At 43.4% G+C, this 25,103-nt stretch overlaps 2 protein-coding genes across 4 annotated transcripts; both read right to left on the reverse strand.

Annotated features, from left to right (window-relative positions):
* Positions 1–241: 241 nt before the first annotated feature.
* C13H5orf15 (chromosome 13 C5orf15 homolog) lies at positions 242–6,380 on the reverse strand. The gene is made up of 3 exons (XM_002190477.7): positions 6,223–6,380; positions 2,868–3,439; positions 242–1,806 (listed from the first exon to the last, which is right to left on the reverse strand). Exons 1-3 carry the CDS (start codon positions 6,323–6,325, stop codon positions 1,675–1,677), a joined length of 807 nt encoding a protein of 268 aa, XP_002190513.5. The 5' UTR covers positions 6,326–6,380; the 3' UTR covers positions 242–1,674.
* Positions 6,381–7,344: 964 nt separating this feature from the next.
* VDAC1 (voltage dependent anion channel 1) lies at positions 7,345–24,424 on the reverse strand. 3 transcript variants are annotated; one of them, XM_072935194.1, is made up of 9 exons: positions 24,406–24,424; positions 16,168–16,237; positions 15,645–15,694; positions 15,280–15,432; positions 15,137–15,189; positions 12,745–12,972; positions 9,639–9,789; positions 9,115–9,172; positions 7,345–8,284 (listed from the first exon to the last, which is right to left on the reverse strand). In XM_072935194.1, exons 1-9 carry the CDS (start codon positions 24,412–24,414, stop codon positions 8,193–8,195), a joined length of 864 nt encoding a protein of 287 aa, XP_072791295.1. In that variant the 5' UTR covers positions 24,415–24,424; the 3' UTR covers positions 7,345–8,192. The 3 variants fall into 3 exon arrangements, with proteins under 3 accessions (XP_072791295.1, XP_030140198.4, XP_030140197.4); XM_030284338.4 differs by lacking the exon at positions 24,406–24,424 and adding an exon at positions 22,579–22,732; XM_030284337.4 differs by lacking the exon at positions 24,406–24,424 and adding an exon at positions 21,651–21,674.
* Positions 24,425–25,103: the final 679 nt, after the last annotated feature.

Here is a 25,103-nt window from a genome sequence, read left to right on the forward strand (position 1 = left end):
AATAACTTAAGCTAAACAAATCTTGTAAAAGAATGTTTTAATTCCCATAGCTTGAAATATTTAAGCCCTGCTATCTACCCTACACACTATTTAACAGATGCATATAACAAACCTTCACACATCCAGTACGGGCAACAGAGAAGACGGTTTTGAAATGGTTTCCAATTCCAAGCCTAAGCAAGTTCTTTATCATAAGTTACTGTATAAAAGCAGTGAAACAGTTAAGGTAAGAAACACAGGCTTATTATTGTCATTTATTTTAAAAACCTTATTCAAAATATTAAGTGATACAAGTCCAAGTACAATAAAAATTACTGCAAGAAAAGAGTTTTGGGATATTTTGTTTGTGCTTTACTTCCTGTGGTTACAAAAAGAATGCATTTAACAGTAGGATACAGAATTTTTTAGCATTTCATTCCTAAAACAGTATCATGCCTTCAAACTCCTCATGCCAACAGGCGTGAAATTGATTTGTTTCCAAATGTTACATAACTACTTGAATACCAAGTCATTAATTATGGGGTTCTGATTCATCATTATTTACAAATGTATCAGTCTGAAAACTAAATCACAAACAGAATGTACAGAAAACTAAAATTTTATATTTTACAACTCATGAAAACATAAATAATGGAAGTACAAAAGACAAAAATAAAAAAAAAAAACAAACTACTGTAGCAGTAACTTGATTTACACTAATGCATAAATGTTTGTCAAAAATGAGAGTGCACTGTCCACAGACTGGCAGCCCCCACACCCTTACTTTCACCTGTCTGTTACCTGGGTCAGAAAAAGAACCAAATAAATTATTCTTACAGTTTCTCCCATTTATAATATAACGAATCACATAGCCATTTCCCAACTGTCTTAAAACTCAACAGAAAGCTCTGATGTATTGAAAGCCTGTCAGCTATCTACATTTTAGTAAAATTATTCAACAAGGCTTGTTTTCTACTCATTAATTACAATGACAATGAAGTCATAAATAGCATCAGAGAATAAAAAAGACAATCAAGAAGCTGCATACCTTCACAAACACCTAAAACATTTTAGGAAATATATGGTACAGAACTTCTGAAATAAAATGGATTATACATAATTATTTTAAAATTATTTACGGCATGAATACATACATAAATTATTAAATTGCCATTCTAGCTATTTTGCCAAAATAGGATCAAATTATGCAACAAGAAAACAGAATCAGAAAAAAAATAGAAGACTTGCAGCATCAGAATTTAAGCACAGAAAAAAGTAATTATATTTTAAGTTTGCAATACAGAATTTATGAGCCATGTAAGTGATTAGAAGAGATCATTAATTTGATTTAGAGATGCAAAAATCATTAATTTATTAGACCTAAAATATTTTATGCTTATTTTTTGTAGTATGACTATTAAGACTGCTCCAGACAGAAGGGAATGGTGCTTAATGAATGGAAAGAGCACTAATTTATTAAATTCTCTATCTTTACAGTTGATATAAAACCCGACCAAAGTAGCAAACAGATGGATCATGCCCTTGATCTTCCACGAGATTTAATCTCCAAAACATCCAGGTCAAAGAGAGTACATCTCATTCCTGTACAAGCAGCTTATTTAGAATACCTGAATATCATTACATGACTGGGCAGGCAAAGAGTGATAAGTTCAGCAAACTCAAGTCACAGTGCTTTCAAAACACGTAGTCATTGGTTATTTTCAGGGAAGGCATCGCTTCGTTAACGTTTTGATCTAAACGATGATATTCCACTGTCCTGGAGCACAGGCCATCCCTCCATCTTCGGCTCTGCACCAGTAAGAAGATCTGAAAGAAAAACAGGACAACTTAGAGATGCTGTGCAGAAACATTCTGGGTTTGACAGACAGCTTCACAGTGGTACTGACACCATGGTTTTACTCTCCAGGCTGGCAGGTGCATTATTGGGCAAAGACAACGCATTATTCAATCACTTATTTGAACTGCTCTCAGATAAATTTTCAAAATGCAAGGGTCTTCAACATCTTCCTCTATTAAGAGCTGGCAATGCTCATTACAAATAGGCCACTGCACAGTAAAGGAAGTTTTGGGTTTTTAGCTGCTTTGTTTTCAGAGTCCTGCAAATCCTTACCCAGATCAGTGCTCTCCCCCAAAGATAAACACTAAGTTTCTTCATATCTAAAAAGTAATCTATAGTTTAATGCAAATTTGTGCATACCTCTCTTGTGCCTGGTTGGGCTGAAGTTAATTTTTAATGCTAGCAATATATTTTGGAATAACAACAATCAGGCTATTTTTGAGACACAGAAAATTAGTTTGTACTGAAGAAACATTTACCTGACAACAGTAACTTAGTGGCTTCTCTGTGTAAAACTGCAAGCAGCATTAAATATTTTCTAAAAGTATGTAGTTACACCCTCAGAATGTCTATGATATAAAGACCATATTCAAGTGACTATTAGAAGGATTACCACAATCATAACAAGAACATTCCCACACCATTTGTGTGGTTGCAGTTAAACCTCCCTTAATTTCTTGTTTTCCTGTGCAGAAAAAATTAGTTAATCGTTCACCCCCACCTGACTTGGCTCAGGTCTCCTTTATAGAATTAATGTTGTACACTGCCAGTGTCCATTACTGTACTAACTGCTTACTGATGTTACCAATTAACTCATTTTCTTATTGTAAAGATTTGATTCAAGCTCATTTTCATTGTGCATACAAAAATTACACTAATGATCTGCATATTAGTATCACCACCAGACTAAGTGGTCAAATATTTAATTCTTCAAAAAGCTAAGTTCCTCTTCTTAAAAACATGTACAAGGGAATGCAACTTTATTTTAAACAGTCCATCTGTTTCTCTCAACCTTTCAGAGCACACCTACCTTCCTCTTATTATGATAGGTGACATAAACAACAGCTACTAAGAAGGCAACTACAACCAGATGAAAAAAGAAATGACTGTCTTCTTCTTCATCCAACCCTGAGACAGAAACAGCTTTTATCTTCTCATCAAGGGTCTTGATCTCCTCATTGTAATTACTGATGGTGTCAGAGTTGTCATCTTCTGACATCTCTAGAAGGTCTGGATTGTATCTGGAATTCGGTGTCATTTCATAAGCATAGTCATCTCCATCTGACTCCATAGTTTCTTTTATGATGGGTGGGGAACTATTTAGTGTGTCTTTCAAATCTGTTAGAAGATCTTCTTCGTCAATTTTAGTATCTTCAGAAGCATCAACATCCACCTGTGACACTGGACTAGCAGGGACAACAGGTGACAAAGAGTCGCCGTTTGCTGTAAGTGGCTTTCCTGCAGTCACCGAATTGATTTTGGCCTCCTTTTTTACTGAGGTTAAACTCTGCAAGCTGTCTGTCAAATTTTGCGATCTACTCAGTGTTTCATTCTCACTTGTAGAAGAAATATTTCTTGTAACCACATCTGCTTTCAGAGAACCTGAGAAAAAGATGAGAAACAATCAGCACTATGCAGAGGGCACTGACTTCTCTGATAGAAAACTATTGCCACAAATTTCCTTCATAGACAAGAAATCATACAAAGAACACAGCATATGTCACACTGCAAACTTTTTAGCATTCATATTCAGAAATACATACTCCTGCACTTTGGCAACTTCCAAAGAAAAGTCTTGAGTGGGACAGGAACTAAAGTTAGTAAGCACATGCCTTCTAGATTAATGTGACAAAGAAAAACAGCATGTCTGTTTTCCAGACATAAGAAATTCAAAGAGATATCATCTTTCCCTCTGCAGATTCATGACATCTTTCTTGTAGAATCATACATGATTTAGCATTTTCTCCCTCACCAAATTCTTCTTCCCACAGAATGAGCTGAGGTCTACAAAAGAGGATGTTCTAAGGAAAGCATTTCCTGCAGTTAAGTTTTTAATCTTTCACCATTGCATGTTTTACCAACAGAAAATGAGAAGACATTGCAAAGTCCCCTTCAGTCAGGACACAAGAGAGCAGCACCTCTTCCCAGGCACTATTTTTTATTGAAATTGTAGACACTGAAACAGATTTCCAACCTTATATTACCTCAAATGAATCTACTGAACCACGGGTTAAAAAGAAACGCTGCCATGCTCTGGGAGGAAAGCCTTTTGTTGGCAGCAGTTATTGTAACAAAATAAGTCAGAAAGAGCAGGGTAACAATACACCCTCAGCCAAATTCAGCATCTCTCCAATGCTGGGAGGGCTTTGCAAAACTACATAAAAAAACAAAGTGAGCTTTAAATCCAGATACAGAGCCCACTGTCTCTTTTCTTCATCCAACGGACAGTAAAAAAAAAAAATACACAGAGAGAGTTTAATAGCCAATTTTCTTGATCCTAAAAATTACCAAACTATTCATGTTTGCAGCATTATCAGTGCCAGATTCAGATTCAGAGGCACCTTAAAAAATGTAGAACAAAGTTTAGACTTTCAGCCTGCATTTTCATTTAAACCAGGAAACCATACTTGCTTGTATTTTGGCATGCCAACTAATTTTTCATTTTACAAAAGCAACAATACTTTCATAAAACATTTTCAAGGCTCACGGGAAAGTTCAGACTCCAGAAATGAAGCACTCAACCAACTGCTCATGTCAGGTTACTTGTAAATAAAATATTATAGAGGGGACACTGAATCATGTCATTCATGGAACATGTATATTTGCTGAGGTGCAGTTACAACAGAGCTCTTGTTTATATGGCACACTTCTGCAGTATGAATTGCTCTTTAACCAACTATAAAACACAGAAGACTCAACTCCTCTCACGTGAAGCAGGCACCATGGTGCCTCTCTGCTGAAATTCAAAGTCAACCATTTCACATCTAACACATTTTTGTTGCTGAAAAAGCTACTACTCTGAACTATCATACCAACATTAACTTCTTCAGTTCTTATCCAGGACAAGTTTAGGGAATTCTGATCTCTCCTCAGGTTTAAGCCAGCTAGTTGCATATGCAGAGAAAAATATGAGGAAAGTCAGTTGCAAGATAATTTCATAGTTATAGCTAGCTGGCATATTGTGAGTGAGGTCAACCTTACTGCTACCCTCATCAAACAGATAAAAACTATTAGAGAGTAAGAGCAAAACTTTTTGAAATACAAACAAGCCTATTTTGCCTATAAATCCATATTGCATCTGGCCTTACACCTCAAGTTATTCTTGAATTCATTTTAACACTGAAGTTTTAAAAGGATATATGCTTACTGCAAGGGACTCCCAGTGGCTGTTGCTGCACCTTCGGACTGAAAAAGAGCTATTTCCTATTATTCCTAAAATATGCCTGGGTTTTTGTTTTAATAGCAGCTAGAAGTTTAGCAGCTAAACCACAACTGATTTATGATATTTGCCCAAAACTATTTGGCATTATAAACGGAGGTTGCACTGTTTACAATTACACAACACTGTGAGATGATTTTAGATCCTGAGATGCCTCAGCTTCAGAAACAGATTCTAATGTTCAATCACGGTGACAAAATTAGCAACTCAAACACTGTACATAACTCACTTCCAGGAAAACTGCTTTTAGAAAGCAAGTTGTTTCATGACTCCTGAAGTTAAAAATTCTCCATTTCCTACAGATTTCTGTCCCAAATTCTTACTGCCTACTCATTAAAGCAGGGGGGAGGCAACACAAATATAGCTGGTGTGGAGATACTGACTGACAAGCACGGAAGGAACTGATGGATCAAACAGTTCCCTTTTTTCTTTCCCTATTCCTTTCTCTTCACTGCCCAGCCAGTATTCATCCAAAACAAAGAGAAACTCACTGCCCCTGAAAGATGCATTTCTTATTAGCCTTTGGCTACAGCTGTCTGTAGTTTTAAAGGGGAGAAAGGAAAACTTAACTAGGAGTCAACTTGCAGAATAACACAAACTTAATTTCTAGGGGAGGGGAGACTAAAACCTGGCACGCAGCCAGAGTGTTTAGAAAAAGAACCCCAGGTCTGATGAATGAAGTAAGCAGCAAGAAAAGCGCTGCACACCCGGCAGGCGGCCCCCGCCCCTGCCCTTCCCTGCGCACAGCCCAGCGCTCGCTGCCCCGGCCCAGCCCGACAGAGCAGCGGCCGGGCCCGGCCCAGGCCCCGTCACCTCACGGCACGACCCGCGCCGGCCGCGGCCGCACAGCGCTGCAGGCCCGACCGAAAAGACCGGTGAGAGAGACCGGCGGGGCGACCGCGCAACGCCCACAGCCAGTCCCCCCGGCCGGCCCCGCGGCGCTCACCGAGGGAATCCTCGCCGCGGGCGCTCAGGGCCCAGCCGCAGAGCAGCAGCAAGCACAGGGCGCGCCCCGCCGGGCCGCGCCGCTCGCCGCCGGCCGCCGCCATCTTGGCCCCTCGCGGACGTGGCGATGGCGCCGCCCCTCGGGAGGCGGCCGCGCACGCGCACGGCGGGACGGCGCGGGGCGCGCGCTGAGCTGAGGGCGGCGCGGCGGCGGCGCAGGAGCGGAGAGGTGTGGAATGATGGAACGATGGAACGGTGGAACGGTGGAACTGGCGGTGGAACCGGGCACTGCTGGAATCACACGGTGATTCATGGAACCAGCCCGCCTGCGAGACCATCCTGACCAACCGGCACCGCCGCTGTAACCCCTAAACCTCATCGCCCAGCGCCAGATCCCCGCACCTATGAAACCCCTCAGGCTGGTGACTCCCTGGGCAGCCGGTCCAACGCCCGGCCACACCGACAGGGAAAAGATTTTTCTGAATATTTGATCGGAATGCTCCAATCTCAGCTTTAAACCGGTTCTGGTCCCCTCACTGCTTGCATTGCCGTGCTCCTGGAGCTGACTGCAGACGGTTCTTTCGAGGGGCTCCACTCCTCCCAGCAGCGCTGGGTTAAATGTCTGTGAAGGAAATGCTCAGGAATGGCTCCCGGTGAGGGCAAGTCAGCATTGCCCAAAATGGCAATTTGGGCTGTCGCTGGGGTGGCTCTGCAGTCTCTCAGTGTGGCAATGGCATTGCCTCACCGGGCACATCCTGCACCGCAGCTCTTGCCATCTGCAGCCACCCACACGTGAGATACAAATACTAACCAACAGCCACTGAGATCCTAGCTCATAACTGCTCATTGCCCACACTTCTTTATAGAGGTAATTCACTTACTGAAATCTGTAATAAAGGACAAATAGGTCACGTTATCTTGTTTTACCCATGAGATAAACACGTGTAATGTGCAGTTGTCAGAGCTTAGCACAAAGAACAGTGCCACATCTGGAATTTAATTCTACTAAGTATTTTTAGTTTGTGTGGTACAAAACATGCACCAAGATGTTGCCAGTCTTCTGCTGGAGCCATAAATGTAGAGGAAATTGTTTTCACAATTAATATAAAGACAGAGTAAAAGATGACATTTCAATATTTTATTCAAGTCAGGTTTGGGTTTTTTATCCATTTTTAGTAGTGTCAAGTACAGCATTTTGGGGTCTAGTTCCACACAAAATGGAAGACTCTCTAAAAATGTACCCATTTGGTTGCTAAAAAAAAGTGGTAATAAAAGAAAACTCCGTTTTAGAATTAGTGATGCAACTATGTGATTGCAGTTGCAAAGACTCTTCCCTGATTATGTCCATTTTACAAGCTTTTTCATCAGTGCAAGGGGAAGGAACCACAACACAGGACAGACAGTATTGGCTGAGTCACATCAAACCTCCTCCACAAGCACTTGGACAAGGTAGACAACCTAAAGCATTCTGGAGACAGCAGTAGGTGTGGGATAACCAAGTAAGACAAACCATTGATGAAACACATATCTAAAAAAATAAATTCTGAAATCCCTTTTTCCGACAATTTTGCACATTCTCTCATTGACAGAAACCTTAGGTGTCAGAACATTTTGCTTACATAATTGAACAGTACAATATAGTGGTCTGCAATTCCCAGGTTTTATAACACATTATCACATTCCTTGTGCCATCCATATATTAGTAGAGGTAATCAACGCCTTCCTTCTTCTTATCACATGGCAGCTAACAGATGAGATGAGCAATTACATAAAGAAAAAAAGCTAGGATTTTTTATTTATGATTTTGTCTCCACTTCTTTAACATCACTTTTAAAGCTTAGCTGTCTTTAACCAAGACTAGCAGGACAGATACGCAGCAACACTTGCACCCCAGACAAAACATTGAAAGGTACACTATTTTCTGAAGGTAGCTATGCTGTATTTTCAGATTAGCAATTGTGAAATCACTCGTTATGCTTCAAATTCCAATCCTAGACCAAGTTTGTGACCCCCTGCATTAACATTCTTGCCATCCAACAAAGCTGACAACGTCAGTTTGATACCTGCAAAAGAGAAAGGGAGACAAAAGTCAGCTTAAAACTTGGAATGAGCTTTATGTTCAGAAAGTGCCATGTCTGTTACTGCTTTAATTTATTGGGTAGCCAAGTTAATGTGATTTGGCAGCTGGCCTTGGAAGGACTGGGCATTTTAAAACAATTTGCAGATAAGAAATCTTTCTGAATTATGAAATTTATAATAAACCATGATGATAGATTCTGCTTTTTATCACTTCAAGTAATTAAAGCTCTGAGCCAATTCACTGCTGCTGGTCTACTGATTAATCTAATTTTAGAGTCCAAAATTACAAAAACCTGGGACCTTGGTGCATACTCACCTTTCTAAACCACTTTAAAATCTGGGTATGAAAAGCCCAAGCCCCATCTGCTGTAATATCTCATGTCAATCTGCTCAGTATTCTGGCAGCAGATTTATTACACTACATTAAAACCAATTTTGCAGCAGAAAGATTGCCCTCTTCCCGGGCCAGGGGACCTTGAGAAAGTCACATTTTTAAGAAGAATAAACTCTGTAATAAGAAGTCTCTGAAATATTAAAAATTTAGTTACTGATATGTGACACAAAAAATTATACACATATTTTATGTCAACATGAGAGACTATTTGACTGGTCAGTGGACAATGATCTCTTATAATTCTGCTTCCAGCAGATATCCAAATTTAACAGAACAGTCCCTAGAAAAGTTCATCACTGGCTTGCCAAGCAAGAAGAGCAATCTTACAAAACCCATCATAGTTTATCACCAAAAAACTTCTGATATTTCAAGATTAAAGTATCACTTTATTGAGTCTGACTTTTTTCTGCATAGACTTACCTGGCTTTAAAGTCTGAGTGTATCCTAACCCAATCAAACTGGAGTTGTTCACTTTAGCCTTAAAGGGAAACAATAAAGCATTATTTAGTAATAAATAGTAAATTATTTAGTATCTTTCTTCAAAGTTCTCTGTTCCTGAGAATTATGCAACAGCTTTTTAACATGTAGGGATTTCAAGTTTCAAATCCCAGGTAAATCTAGAGTTAAGTTTTCTACAACTTAAATCCCAAATCTCAAAGAATCTGCAATCACTGCAGAAAAGAATGGGTTTATTAACATAATTTTTTATTTTTTCCAGACTGACACAAAAACAGTCTCAAAATAGGGCCCAGTAATACAATAAACCATTCTGTGTCTCTTAAGGAAAATCCAGTAGCTGTACTGCCAAAAGCAAAGCAAACAGCTCCAACGACACAGCACAGAACTGCACCAAGGCCGTGCTCTGCTGATAGAAAGGCTGCTTTCCATTTCCATTACAAGCACTTCTTTTCAAATGCATATAAATGTACATGCACAGGACTCACAGAAAAAGAGGCATCTGGGTCAATCTGATACTTGGCTGCTATTCCAAAGCGAGTGTTGCTATTTCCAGCTGTCCAAGCCAGATTCACAGCAGTTTCCAGTTTGTCATTCACCTTCTGGTAAATGGAGCCGCCAAATTCCGTTCCATCATTCCTGGAAGGAATGTATTAGTGTCATTTTAAACAGCAACCCAAAACAATCATCTTTTATTTTTCCAGTAAGAGCTGTGTTTGCACAACATCCACTTACACCTCATTAAATATCCCTGTAACAACTAAGATAGAGACATTAGGCCAGATTGGTTATGAAGCTATTTTTAGACACTTCAATTCATTGCAGATTATTATACTTCAGCAACTTCTGAAACTGAAAAAAACCCATGACAAATTATCAAAAATTAGACCAACGATGACAGCTTCTAATTTTCCCTTTCCTATAAATGGGAATCTTTGTAATAGAGAGATTTATTTTTCCCTGTGTAACTCTGAAATAATTATTTTCCCTGGCAAATGTCTCCTTGTGCCCTTAGAGGGCTGTACCCCAGTCACAGAGCCTGAGTCATCCCAAAACTGCCATGTCAGCATGCTTTTACCAGACACAGAGGAACTGTATCACAGCTGAGGATGCCAATTTAATGTGCGAGTCTATAGGCTTTTGCAACTGAGTTCCATTTGCAACAGTCTTTATGGTACATCTGTGCTATGGTCTATGGACTAGAAATGGAAATGGAACTAATTTTGCTTTGTAGAGAGCACTGGCCCACAGCTGAATGGTGAGTAGCACCAATTACTCCAATTATTCCAATTACTACTGCCCCAATGTCACACAGGAATAAAGTGTGGTAAATAAAAGGCAAAAAGTTAGAGCATGCAGATCATAAAAACAAGACCAAAAGCCTGCTAAAGGCCTTGCACTCCTCATAAACCAGTGAGCATCTGAATTTCCATTTTTGCTTATTTTCTTAAAGAGAGGATACAAACATATTGTAGAAAACAGACTTTAAATCCCAGGAAGATCTGGGGTTATTTCTAAACTGTGAAATAATCTGGTTCCAATTATTAAAGTACACCAGACCTTTAGTGATTACAAAAAGGGGTACATTTAGGATCTTTTCCCTTTTACCCCTTTGGTCTGGTTTTCTTTAGTTCACAACAGTTGCACAAAAAGCAGCCTATTTAGAAGTTCAAGCAATAGCAACAGCCTTTTAAATGGTTAGAGCAATTCTTCCAGAAAAACACTACAATACTTACTTCAGATAAGACTGAAGCTCACATTAACTGCATGTGCTTGGCTCTCAAGAAAAGGAGGGATTAAAAAGGACTGAGGAGAGATGGTTATACAGGCAGATTTTGTGCAAGGTTCCCACACAGCTCTGTCTTGACCTGCAACATTGGGGGGGGGGGCAGTCTGAGCTATGCTTAACAGATGAGGAAAGTCATATTTAAAACTAGAAATTATCCAGCCCTACCCTCCCTTGTTTTTATTATTATTAAATAATAGTAATAGTAATAGTAATAATAATAATGTCAACTTATTTTTAACTCTAATAGTAATAATAATAATAGCATGTTTTTGTGCCAATAATAGCACTTTTAATGTAGTTATATTAAAAAAATAACACTAGCCCCCTATGAAAATTAATATATTAAAGCACTCTGAAGTCAAGTAACTTGCTAGAGTCCCCAGCTGGTTTGTGTAATGCCAGGAACAAAAAAAAAACATGCTTCATGCCCCACCTAGTTACATTATCTGCTCTGCCACAGCATCCCAGTGAAACATTGACCTGTGTAGATGTAAAAACCAAGCAGGCTAGTGAGGGGAGTTCCACACACAACTCTTTCTGGGATTATATAAAAGCTCTGACACATTTCAAAGCTGAAATACATCAACCACCTAACTAATCTATTATTAACAATAAAAAAGATTTCTATTTGTATCATAAATTTATAGTTTTTTCAGTAACAGCAACCTGAGAAGCAGACCCTCAGGAATACAAGAAACAGATCTGAGCCCTTGCTGCTGTTATGAGTTTCTGCTGTTGCTTTAATTAGGAGCAATAGCCACAGCATTTTATAGCAAAAGCCAATAATACAATGTTTTGAACTGCTACAGCACAACTAAGTTGAAAGTCATTGCGCTTGAAGGAGTAACTGAGCAGAAGGGGACCCCACATATTGTTCTGATGGAAGTTTTCTGCCCACATTTTTGTGCTTTGGCAATCCTTCAAACATACTGTCGGGGCTGTGGGGGTTTGATTGTTCTGTAAGGCAGCGGGAGCTTCCTAAAGCAGCATGAAACGGAACAGAAGGCCTTTGAAGAAGTAGCTCAAGGAAGGCAGAACGGCTGTTCAGCCCCCAGATGGAAACAGCCTGGAATAGCTCTGCTACATGCAAAATATCCAATTACCCAAGGGCAGGGAAAGGGGAGGCCAGGAGAATGGATTAGGGATTGCCTAATCTTAAAAAACTGTCTTCCCCAAAGGCATAAATTGTCTTTCTAGGAGTTACAGGAGACAGAGAAGTTAAGGTTTTCATGAATTTGATCCTGGTTTCCCACTGCTGATACATTCAGAAAGGACAAACACTTGTGTAAATAGATTATTAGAAGTTGCAATACCAAATAAACTTTTACACCATATCCCTTCCAGTACTAAAACAAACCCAGTCCATCTCTTCCAGTCACTCCCTTTAGCCTGTTCTTGTTCATCCTCTGATTAACTCTTTCATCTACACATCAAACCACCATTTTGTTTGATGTTGACAGGTGTAAAAGGAAAGCATTGCTTTTATTTCAGCTTTCACACAGTGCATTTTTATAACTTACTTTTTTAATTATACCATTAATGGATTCTAACAGTCCTTATCTGTTAGACAGACACTGGACCCTTGGGTGCTCAGTGAGTTCCTTCCATCATGCATTCCCTCACCCACACAACTCAAAGAAAAGGTAATGCAGCTGAAAAAATACAGCCTGACAACTTTTATGAAGAATTAATTTCCAATTCCCCATTCCCTTGTTCACCATTGCTGAACCTCTGACCCTTTCATTGTTTAGTAAGCAGCAAAATCCTTCCAAATTCCTTTTTAGTGCCTGTCTGCCAGTACTTACACATTAGTATGAAGCTGGAATTCATCAGTCTTATAGCCAACAGCAAAGTTGCTCTGGGTTACTCTAGACTTTGCTGTCTCAAAAGACATTTGGTAGCCTGCCAGCCACCCCTCGTAGCCAAGCACGAGAGCTCCACGTATTGAAGGACCCGCAATATCAAAATCCATGTCACAGCCGATGTTGATGTGCTCCCTTTTGTACCCCGACTTAATTTTAGCACTCTTTTTCCTAAAGAGAAAAGACAGATATCATATCTTTGCGAAGTCACACCTGTACATAGCAATTCCATCATATCACTTACTTTAACTCAGTGTAATAGTTCCTGAAGACAACACGTTCATCCCTAGAGGGCCACATGATACGTCACCTTCTCAGTGTTCACCTTTGCAAAATCCTAAGTCAGCTACAGTGAATTCTTTGCAAATGAGCTATAAAAGGTGGTGTGGTGCCCCACAAAGCACTTCTGGACTGTCTTCTGAAAAGCAACTGCACACAGATGGGAAGTGACAAAATCATATCCTCATCTCCAACTGATACAATGGTTTTGGAAGTTTGGTACATACAAGGAAGGAATAGAAACTGTAGGCGTTTACAGGTTTGCCACCAGAAGTCCACAGTAGTGGACTTGCTTGCCTGTCCCAAGCAAAAAACTTTTGCCTGTCCCAGGCAAACAATTTTTGACAATCCTAGTGAACTGGGTTATTTTATTTACTGTGACAGACATTAGGAAATCACTACTTTGTGAAAATCTCTGCTGTGAAGCAAGCAAGCTGCTTCAGTGGCTCTGACACCCTCATTTCTCCTTATGGTACTTTGTGAACTTTAATGGTTACAGCTACTTACAGCCACCAGAAAGCTGCCAGGTTAAGGCAGAAATAAACTTTCTTGAGTCACCTGTTTATTTTTATACTACTGGCCAGAACAGTATTTTCTCATGTGTCCTTAGGTTGATTTTCATCAAGGGTGCAGACTCTCACAAGGCAAGAGAGTTATGTCTAGTATGTTCAGCTACTCTTACTTAGGATTTTTTTCTTCTCTTTTTACCAGTGTCTTCTGTCTTTGACCAAATCTTTACTGAAATCTTTCTGGAAAAGTCAGGCTAATTTGAAATTTCAAATCAACCTTTCACGTCAGCTAACAGAAACAGCCTCCAAGAACAGTGTCAGTGCTGTATCAGAGCCACACAGAGACTGATCTCTTTTTATTATTATTAGCTCAGACCCAGGAGTTTCTTTTGTTTTGCAGAGTCAGAAATAAAGTGCAGGACTGCCAAAAGCACTCATCTGCAACTTCTGTAAAAGTCAGCAGTACCTCTCCCACCAATGTCACAGGGACAGAGGTAAGAACACAGAGTGCTCCAAAAAATGACTTTACCTGCTGAAAGATTCCTCATAGTCAGTAAGTGATAAGGAGGGTGACAAGAAGTCTCATAGTCAGACATGGTGCATCACTGTCAAACTAAGCCAGGTTACACCAGGATTGAATCTCACTCCATTTACCCACATTTAACAGCTCTCTCAAGACAATCGTAACTACAGTGTCTGTGAAGTGCCCAAGAAATAGTTCTAGACCTGTAACATCATTCTTGAACAAGGTTTTTCTTTTTAATTTCTCTAAGAATCCTACCAGTTAAAAAATATCTATAAAAATCTACTTGAGAGTTTTCTGATTAACAAAAACAGCTTGTTAATCTAGAATTAGGAGTGGACTGAAAGCAGCTGACAATGCAGAACACTAAATCTAAAAGGGTGAAAGCTCCCCTGGGACTATTACCCTGAGAGCCTGCAGTGCAGTCTGCTGCTCTGGGAAGCTGATGTGCAGAGTATTTTGACTCCCTGGCAGCACTGCTTGCACAAAGATAATCAGGGGAAAAAAATAAACCAACATCTAGACCTACAGCTGCTGCTTAATCCGTCTGGCCCACATAAAACATGGCATCCAATCACCATGTCAGAAATACCCATCCACCACCCAGCACACTGTGCCCTGCAAGAATTCGGATGATAAATTCAGCTCGGGACAAGAGCCCAGTTCTGTGCCAACCTATCAGAGCTGTGGCCAACTGGCCCTGGAGCTCGTTAAGCTTTGCATCACAGCTGACTTGTTTAGGGCTTTCATTAAGGCAGCAGCTCATCCTCTGACACAGCCAGAAATACACAATGGAGCAAAACCACGACTTTTTATTCATTCTCTAATTCTAACTATAATTTTCAAGCTATTGTGTTGAAGTTTGCTTGCTATAGTTAAGGATTATAAAGGGATTATTAACACTAAGGTTGAAGTGACACAGACATGATTTCATCATACACAGGCTGATTATTACCTGTCTTGATATATCAGGACAAAAAATTAAAAATGCCTTTTTTGTCATTTTAGCTTACTCACTTCTTACCCAGTGTTAGGAGAGAAGGTGGAGTCAAAGGTCAGCTTCAGGCCCCGTGCAAGCTGAACAGACAAGAAATTCAGTGATTGGATTTCTAATTATACATCAGTGTAAATGAATTTTCAAATTGCTTTATTGGAGCCAAAAATTACCTGATCTTCAAGAGTAATCTCAGTGCCTAGTGTGTTGTCAGTGTTCCACTTTTCTGTGAACATCAATCCATATTCCGTCCATCTGTATTTTGTTTCCAAACTACCACTGACTTTGCTTGTTTCTGTGTTTGCTGAACCTGAACTTGTAAATTCCTAAAACAAAAAAAATATTTTATACATATATGTATTTGTCAGTATATACATACATGCAATCAGACAAATGCTTATACTTGTAGAACTATCAGTCATTATAATTTGTTAAATATTAGTTCCTATAAATACAAATATATTTATTTTAAAAATAAGTATACAGTAATCACAAAACCATTGCAATGTTTTGGATTTCAATGTGCTTCCAAACTCACCAATCCATTTTCAGATCTTGTTTTCAAATCAAGCTTTATCAACCCAAAACCTAGAGAGTGAGTAAAAAACATGAATCATATATATGTTGATTAGAAAAGCATTTCTGATTTATTTCTTAAAACTTTCTTCTAAATCACCAGTAAACTATTAAATAGTTAAACCAAGGGCACAGTTATCAAACCATGTGTTTCTAAGAAGCAGGTTGTACTCACTTCAGATAGCACTTGACTGATGAATCCTATTGACCTCAGCAATATAATTGGGACCAAATTAGGTAATAACACTTTTATTCACAGTGAGCAGCATTCTGTTCATAAGTAAATTACTGCCATCAGTGATCCTGTTCATCAATACAAGGGCACAGCCAAAATACAGCACACAATTTTCTCACAAAACCAACAACAGTTCTATAGGGAACAGGAAGAATTTTATCAAAGAAAAGTAAGAAAAAAAAAAAAAATCCTAACAGTTTCAGGAATCAGATAGACAGCAAAGGACCAAACTTATTTTGGGTTTATTTACCATATCCCTTGGTGAAAATATCTCTGGCAGATTTGCCCAGGTCAGCATAAGCAGGTGGAACAGCCATTTTCTGGAAAGGAAAATTTAAGAAATAAAAAAAAGGAAACTACAGTGTTCAGAAATTTACTTAATTAATTTAAGCAACAAGAAACTTAAGCCCATTTCAGCCCCTTTCATTTTGTATCCCTCACCCACCACTTAAATACAGCCTGAGGAAACCAGCTATTGCAAACAGGGTGATTTCATTTTGCTAGGGATCCAGCAGCAGCAATGACCATGTACTTGCCACTGAGGATGTGGAAAACGCTGCAGAGCTAATATATATTAAAAGAAAATGAACTGTCTATGCCTTTCCAAAGAGTTAACTGTTGTTTTCTTATCAGTGTAACTGCATGAACAAACTTGGTTTTTTCAAACCATTTCTTGGAAATGTTTCTCCTGTTTCTCACAATGGATCTCTGCATTCTGATGTAAAGCATTAGGACCCCAACTCATTCACTAAGGAAATGTAACCAGAACAAGCATCTACCATCAGAAACATCTCTCTTCCCCTAATTCAGAACAGCAAATGGATAACATTTATGTCAGCAAAATCAATAAATGGTCATTCTCATACTTTAGTTTTCTTTGACTTTGCTATCACTATTAATGGGTTAAGATGTCTTCTTAGACATTGACCTTTACGTGTTTTTCTGTGCACCTGAGAAAAAATGACCTTGCTGATAAAAATGCAGCCTGCAGGGAGGCTACCCTGTGAATCCAGGTCATTGGGAGGGCAGCCACAACCCCGCTTCAGCAGCAAAATGCAGACTGGAGCTCCCTGCAAGGGCACAGCCCAGTGCTGGGCACACTGCAGGGGCAGCTTCCTCCACTGTGTTTTGTTTCTTAGGGATGCCCACACTGCCATGGAGGTCCTCACTTTCCCATCTTCAGCAGGCCCTGACCTTCTTAGTTCAGTGGCCTCCTGCAAAAGAATAAATGCATCCCATTTTCTCTGCCACTGGGAAAAGTGTCTCACCATATATAGACGAGAAAATACGATCCTGAGAGGAATAAACTAAGCAAATCTCCTTTTTTATCCCAGTACAATAATTTCTACTCTCTTATTCAAATAAAGTCATTTCTTTAGGGGAGACAAAGTCAAGCAATCTGAAATGGTTCACATCTTCTGTCTCTGTAGACAAGATTTCCAAATTCTACACAGCAAAGGGGCTAAATCGTACTTATAAAGCTAATCCTTTCAATACCAGATGTTGCACTAAAATTCCATATTCACAAACTTTTTGGCTATTCAAAAGCAATAAGCAGTTTACTACACATGCATGCAAATGCTTAAAAAAACTGCCTGACATTCTTACTCCAGAGTATTCAATGTTAGCAGAAAACTACTCCTTTAAATCCCACACAACCCCACTAGCTCTGAACACGAGGGTGCCTCATTATCACTCTGGCTGCAGACTGGGAGGCAGCTCTCAGGCAAGCTCACCACCCCATGGAGATCAGATAGGGACTTTCAGCAGTCACTCAGCGCCTCAAGCACTCCAGACAACAAGCTGGTGCCTGTTAAAGCAGGATATTGCCATTGCATAAAGGAAGAATCCCTATCCTAGAGGGGACAAAACAGATCTGGTGGTTAAATAAAAGCAAACAGTCTTTTCAGAACATAAAGTAGGATACAAGGGCACATACTATGGTGCAGCTTCAGTTGCAGACTATTTGGGTGCATGTCATTTCTTCCCTGTTATATCCAGTATTAAAATGCATCCCCAAATACACAATCAGCTAAAGAGTTTTATTGTTTGTTTTTTTAATTCATATTCCAAAGCAGTTTTAGCTGCCTATATGGCATCTGGATGTCTCTGCTTGGGTTTGTTTTGTGAAAACATAAAAGCAGGGATTTAATTTTTATACACAAAATCAGCCTTTAAAAGGGGAAAGAAAAGGGAAAAAAAAAACCCAAAAACATAAGCAGAAAAAAACCCTAAGAAAGTATTACCATATTTGTGTAAGTAATCCCTCTGCTCCTCATTGAAGTCACTAGAAGCAGATTCCATATCCTGCTTGGAAATCACCTCCCAAAGTCAGGCAGCACTCAGGAGAGGGATGGCAGGAGTCACTAAGAGCTGTCTGTGTACAGCAAATGCTTCTGCCTTGCCAGAGCAGCCCAGCCCCATGAGAACCCTCTGATGGATATTCCCATTTAGCATCATCAAAAATTAAAAATATTACAAATCTCTACACTTGAAAAATCAAATAAGCATTGCTTTGAAAGATAATGCACCACTCTGCCAGCTGCATCTCAGAATCTATCAGATCTATTTTATCAACAGTCCCTTTGAGTCACTTCCCAAAATCAAAATATTTTCTTCATAAGTGAATGCTGTATGCTTTTGGGTTGGATTTTTGCAGTCATGCTTTTCCCTTCTCCAGACCCATGAAGCCAAATGTTGTTCCCTCATGCCTGTGCATCCCCTCTGGCCCTGGCCAGGCTCATCAGGTGCATGAGCTGTGCCAGGCTACTCCACTGCTGCAGTCTGGGCCCAGAACAGTGGGAGACATGAGAGCTCCACTTAGACAATTACTATAATTAGGGGACAATACTGAAAGCCAAATCCCTGCTGGTTGTAAGGCAAATCATGTAGCACACACAGAATAAGGTGTTTAAAATTGCTGAGTGTGGAAAACGCTAGGAGCTGTGTACTTGGTGGTTAACCTTGCCATTGTCAGCAAGAACAAAGCAAAAATAATTATTTCTGTTTGCACTGGCTAATAAGAAGCCTCTTGTTTAACAGATGGAAAACAAAACTGATTACATCCTGTGTGAGTACAGGTTGTAAGACAAGCATGCTTAGCAGGGATTCAAACTCTTAAAGGATCAAGGAATGGCCGTGGCCAAGTGCCCTTGCTTTTCACCAGTGGGATCCCTGCACATTAACTCAGATTATGTTTGGACTGAAATGAATTCACTGCTTTTATCCTTGTCCAACTGAGCAAATAGCTCAGCGTGACTATGGACCTCAACGCCCGCACGGAGCAGGCCAAGTAGAGTATCTGTAATGTGTTCTAAGTGGGAAAATATTTTGGTTTTCTTGAGTAAGAAACACCATAGCACAAGTGATGACTGAAAAAAACCTGAACTGAGGAGTAAGCTCCAAGCACTGCTGTAAGGATACCTCCAGGAATGCCTTATTTATAAGTGCTACAGGGAGAAAACAGGAGTTTCCTTTGGAGATGCAGGACCCAAGAGGCAGCCCCAGTGAAGATTTCATTACAGCAGGCCAAATTTGAATATTTTCCAGTGTCACATATGGCAAAGTTTTCACTCTGAGATGCAGTTCTGGGCATTTAAATCAGTTTCAGTCCAAAAAGTAACAAACCCACAGGGTGCCCTGGCAAATACAAGGGCTGGCTGCAACCAAAGGAAAACTCATCTCTGCTTGATAACTGTCATACATGCCGAGGTTAAAGGATCCCTGCACATATTTATCAGGTTTATGATATTTACATGGGGAAAGGAACAATCTAAAAATTTAAGATAAGAATCAAGTCCATTATGAGAATAAAATTTCTATGAAGACAAGGGAAGTCTATCAGATTGAAAGCTAAGAAAGTAAAAGGTTGGATTTGTCCTTATGTAGCCACATTTTATTCCCAATAAATCTGAACTCATGTACCAGTTCTTGATGGTACCAGTAGCTCTGAACATTCCAGCTCCCTGTCTCCAAAAGCATGAAAGTAGCATAGTACTTGCTACTTTTACAAGTAGCAAAAGATGCTACTTGCAAGGTGGACACATTACAGCTGCTAGGAACAGCTGGGAGGGACAGACAGCAACCAGATACAGTCTGTCTGCATAGGGGAAAACCCACATGAGGGTCTTTTGCCTCAACGTTAAAAAGAATACTAATTTATTTTTAGTTTATCTCCTTCAATAAAGGAAACATTATTCCTTGGAATGAAGCAGCTTTTAGGTGCCTTTCTGGACCCCCAGCCTGGCAGTGTCATTTCCCAGCCAATGTCTGTTGTGGTGTCAATACACCTCAAAGGATGGGGCTTTGCTCTCAGAGCAGGGCCCAGCTCCCTCCGCGTCCCATGGCTGCCTGGAGGCACCAGCGTCCCTCTACAACATCCCAGGCTCCCAGAGGAGCTTGTGCTGGCTCCACACATTGGGTTTTATGGTCCAGATCCCAAATCCCTTCGAGTCATGCCCACAGTCTGCTTCAGATCAGGTTCAGCAGCCTCGTTGTGCAGAGATTTAAGAGCACACTTACCCCTAAATACATGCACAGTCACACAGAGGTCAAACATCAAGTTGGGCACACTCACAAGGCTTTTGAGAAGCCAGTAAAAGCACGTGGTTTGTAAATACTCAGCATTATTAAACACAATACTTAACATTCTTTTTGTCCCATGCTACTACGCCAACATCATATAATCCATGCACCATTATTACTCAAAATTTAAGATTGGGAGTCCACAATTTCTTTTGTTGCAGACTTTATAAGGCCATGCAGCATCCCTGTGACACTCACAGGATGCCAGCCCTCCTGCTGGAGTTTTGCTCTGGAGCTGCATGCATGAAAGAGCAGATTTAAAGAAGAGTTTATGCAGTATCTCTGTAGCCCAATAAGGAGAGGAGCATAAAGGAAATAAACCCCTTAAAAGCAAATGTAAATATTATTATTTAGGCTATGCTAATTATGGAATTAAAGAAAGAGACAGCCAGCTCTTAATCGTATGGGTACACATTAGGATCTGCAGTGTTGTATGGCAACCCCTTATTAAACTATCAGATGTAAGTATTGATTAACTGAGGGGGTGTCGCAGCTTGCTGTAGCTACTGTAGTTACTACACTGCAAGGGAAGAACACAGAACCACATCCCCACATGTTAAATTAACCTGTTTCTGTTAAATACCTGTGGAGGAGGAGAAGAACAGTGCTGCTGTCCCACCCCGTGCCCCCAGCATGGCAGGGGCCAGGCCAGCGCATGCAGGAAGGGACATGTCCCTTGCTCCCAGCCCCACTGCAGGAACACCCAGCACCGTATCAATGGGAATGAGTAATTAAAATGGAATTTTGTTTTCCAGCACAATGTGACAGCTCACACAGAAAAGGAGCATCTGCTACAATGGTGGATGTGTTTTTCCCTACCTGCAGCAGATGCCAAGAAGAGCCTGAGCTGTGCATCCTGCTTCCATCCTGACAGTGCCAGGGCTGGGGACATTCTCTTGCTGCTACACCAGCCAACAGTGATGTCCCCCATACCTTCACACACCCATACACAAACCCCAAAACGTGGGCAGGAAGAAAAGGTGGATCAGTGCAAACCTTTGATGGAGAGTGCTGGGGGGAGGCATTAGTCTGGAATGTCATTGCAATAGTGCAAAAGCCTATTTCTGACAAAAATTCATAGGTGAAATATCATGAGAAAGGTGATTATTCAACCATCCACTGTACCCAACAAAACAAACTGCAACACACCTCCGTTCTCATTAAGGCATCTGAGAAACAAGCTGGGATCTGTTTCTGCTGGAATCACTATAAATATTCCCCAGAGATGCAACCCTGCATTGGTCACTGGTGATGAGTCAGCTCCACTCCATTTTCTGAAAAATTTTTTACCATTTTTTTATTATTTTGCAAATACCTAAAGACTGAATGAGTCAAAGACTTTTCCCCCCTCCAGCAAGAGTTGTTCCCAGCAAGGGCTGTGACAAGGCAGAATCGAGGCAGCTGCTGCTGTGGCCCCACAGTACAGTACAGGAACAGAAAGCAGAAACATGGGGATTTTTAAACTAACATAATTCCCCACTAGTACAAACCTATATTCTGAGAATAAGCAGAATGAAATGGAAAAAGAAATCAGTTTGCCTGCTTGGCTTGAGGTTTTGGTATATATCAGAATGAATTTGCCAACCCGCAAGAAGGATGCCGGGGGTGCAGAGGAGCGAGGTGAAAAGGATGTCAGAGCCAAGAAGGTGCTAAACGCGGGCGGGTACGGCCACCTTCGCCCTTTGCTTCCCGGGAAGGAGCAGAACGATCTCGCAGGCTGAAACGCTCGTCAGGAGCCGCACGCCCGCCGTGGCCCTGTGACCTGTCTCCTGCCGTCATGGGGCAGCGCCGGTTCGGCGAGCTCGGCCCCCGCTGCGGCCGGCGGCATCCCGGGATGCGGGCCGGGACTCCCGCCGGCCGCGACATCCCGGCCACCGCGCCTCCCCGGCAGGCCCCCGTGTCGCAAGGCTCGGCGTTACGTAAGGACACCGGTGGTTTTATCCCCGTTCCGCCGGGCCGCGGGTGGGCAAACCCGCCCGGGGCGCTGCGGGCTGCCCCCGCTCCCACGCGTGCCCCGGGCCAGGTCCCGCCGCCCGCATCGCCCCGCGGCCCGGGACCCCGCCCGGGACAGCCCTACCTGCCCCCGCCGCGGCGGCAGCTGCGCTCCGCTCCGCCTCGGCCTCCTCCGGCGGCGGCTGCCCCTGCCCCGTGCCTCCCGGGCTCTGCGACGGCGGCGGTGCGTGACGGCGGGCGGGGACCGGCGGGGCGGGGACCGGCGGGGCGGGGACCGGCGGGGCGGGGACCGGCGGGGAGCGGCGGGGCGGGGAGCGGCGGGGACCGGCGGGGCGGGGACCGGCGGGGCGGGGACCGGCGGGGCGGGGACCGGCGGGGCGGGGCGGCGGGCGGGGCCGCTCCCCGGGCTGCGGGGCCGCTCCCCGGGCTGCGGGGCCGCTCCCCGGGCTGCGGGGCCGCTCCCCGGGCTGCGGGGCCGCTCCCCGGGCTGCGGGGCCGCTCCCCGGGCTGCGGGGCCGCTCCCCGGGCTGCGGGGCCGCTCCCCGGGCTGCGGGGCCGCTCCCCGGGCTGCGGGGCCGCTCCCCGGGCTGCGGGGCCGCTCCCCGGGCTGCGGGGCCGCTCCCCGGGCTGCGGGGCCGCTCCCCGGGCTGCGGGGCCGCTCCCCGGGCTGCGGGGCCGCTCCCCGGGCTGCGGGGCCGCTCCCCGGGCTGCGGGGCCGCTCCCCGGGCTGCGGGGCCGCTCCCCGGGCTGCGGGGCCGCTCCCCGGGCTGCGGGGCCGCTCCCCGGGCTGCGGGGCCGCTCCCCGGGCTGCGGGGCCGCTCCCCGGGCTGCGGGGCCGCTCCCCGGGCTGCGGGGCCGCTCCCCGGGCTGCGGGGCCGCTCCCCGGGCTGCGGGGCCGCTCCCCGGGCTGCGGGGCCGCTCCCCGGGCTGCGGGGCCGCTCCCCGGGCTGCGGGGCCGCTCCCCGGGCTGCGGGGCCGCTCCCCGGGCTGCGGGGCCGCTCCCCGGGCTGCGGGGCCGCTCCCCGGGCTGCCCCCGCGCAAGGGACCGCACCGGGCCGCGGCTGCGGCATCCGCGGGATGCACCAGGGCCAGCCCCGGTGCGACCCAGAGCATCCGCAGCCGCCTGGGTACCGGAATCCCGGGCTCTGCGGGAAACCAGACGAGGTGACTTTTAAAGGATCCTTCCCAGCCAAACTATACTGATTCGATGAGAGTCCCCATTTAGTCTGAATTGGATAAATTAAAATTGCCTAGAATTCAATTTAGAATTTAATTCTAACTCCCCGTTTTGTTAAAATTTCAATTCCCCGTATCCTGGTTGAGGCAAGAGTGGTGGGAAAGGAGGAAGGGAGGATTTGAAAGAGGATCTGTGGGCAGGTGAGGCTGTGTGTGATATCTGGTGAGTGTCCAAAGGAGCTGTCAGGGGGCCAGGGATCAGCAAGACTCCCCCCGTGGGGACCGGCTGAGGGGCGTGGAGAGGCTCTCATGAATTAGGGAGCTGATGGGTTTCCTAACTCTCCCTCAGATACACGAACCAGCCTTCACAGCTTACAGGGAAGCTGGACTGGGTCCAGAGCAACACTCTCCTGGTAACAAAACACTCAGGCAGGGAGTGATCTGCTATCAGAGGGGAGCAGAGGTGGAACTGGGCTACTTTCAAGATGAGATATCAACCCAGTCCTGCACTGTTGGAGGTCCCTGGGACACACAGAGCATCACCCACAAGACAAACAAGGGAATCATCTCAGCCAGGAAGCTGCTGATGGTCACCCTTCTGCCCCCACCATGCAAGGGATGTCTGTGTCAAAAAAAGAATCACTGCTGAGAGTCTACATCCCACTCACGGGAACATTGGTTTGGTTTGGTTTTAATTAGTTCTTTCCTGCTTTTTCTCCCTTGTACAGCATCAATGGATGGTGAGAGGAGGAAGTTTCCCTGCTTGTGCTTTTACCTGGCTCATACCTTTGCTTTCCCAACAGCATTTTTCTGAAAGGCACTGCTCCCACAGCCGTGGCAGGGCTGTACCCCATCATGTGCGTGGTGCCTGCTCTGGCACAGCCCGGGAGCAAGGTTGGAGTCACACAGCTGAGCACACACACAACTTGGGAACTTTGGTCAGGGTTCAAACTAAATAAACCCTGCAAGGAACTTAATGTTGAACTGAAGTGTATAAAAAATGAAGTGGCTTGTGGAATTCAGTGGTATCTCAGGAATGACAGGGTGGTAGAGGGGAAAGGATTGTGTGTGGCCACATATTGACCTTAGAAAGGCAGCTGAGGCAGCCAAGGCTGAAGGAATTGTGCTGGATACCAAATCCACATTAAAATAAAGTGTGTGCAGCCTACCACCAGGGTAGGAACCCACGGAAACAAGAGGTCTCTCTCAGATTTGGAAAGTTCTTCCAACCACAGTCATTTTGTTGATCCAGGCACCGCTACGAGTGTGGGTGTTGTAACCAGAGCACTGAGTTGCAGTCAGGGTGAAGTGCCAGCTCTCAACACCCTCTCAGTTCTCTCTCTGGCAGAAGCTGGTACCTTCCCTCTTTTCCTGGGGCTTGTCAAAACCTGCTCTGGGTTTCACTCACTGTCCCATGAAAAAACGTAGCCCAGCAAAAAAACAGTGGGCAGCTTTCTGCTGGGGGGCATTGAA

Source organism: Taeniopygia guttata, chromosome 13 (assembly GCF_048771995.1).
Source record: "Taeniopygia guttata chromosome 13, bTaeGut7.mat, whole genome shotgun sequence".
In the NCBI taxonomy this organism is placed as follows: Eukaryota; Metazoa; Chordata; class Aves; order Passeriformes; family Estrildidae; genus Taeniopygia; species Taeniopygia guttata.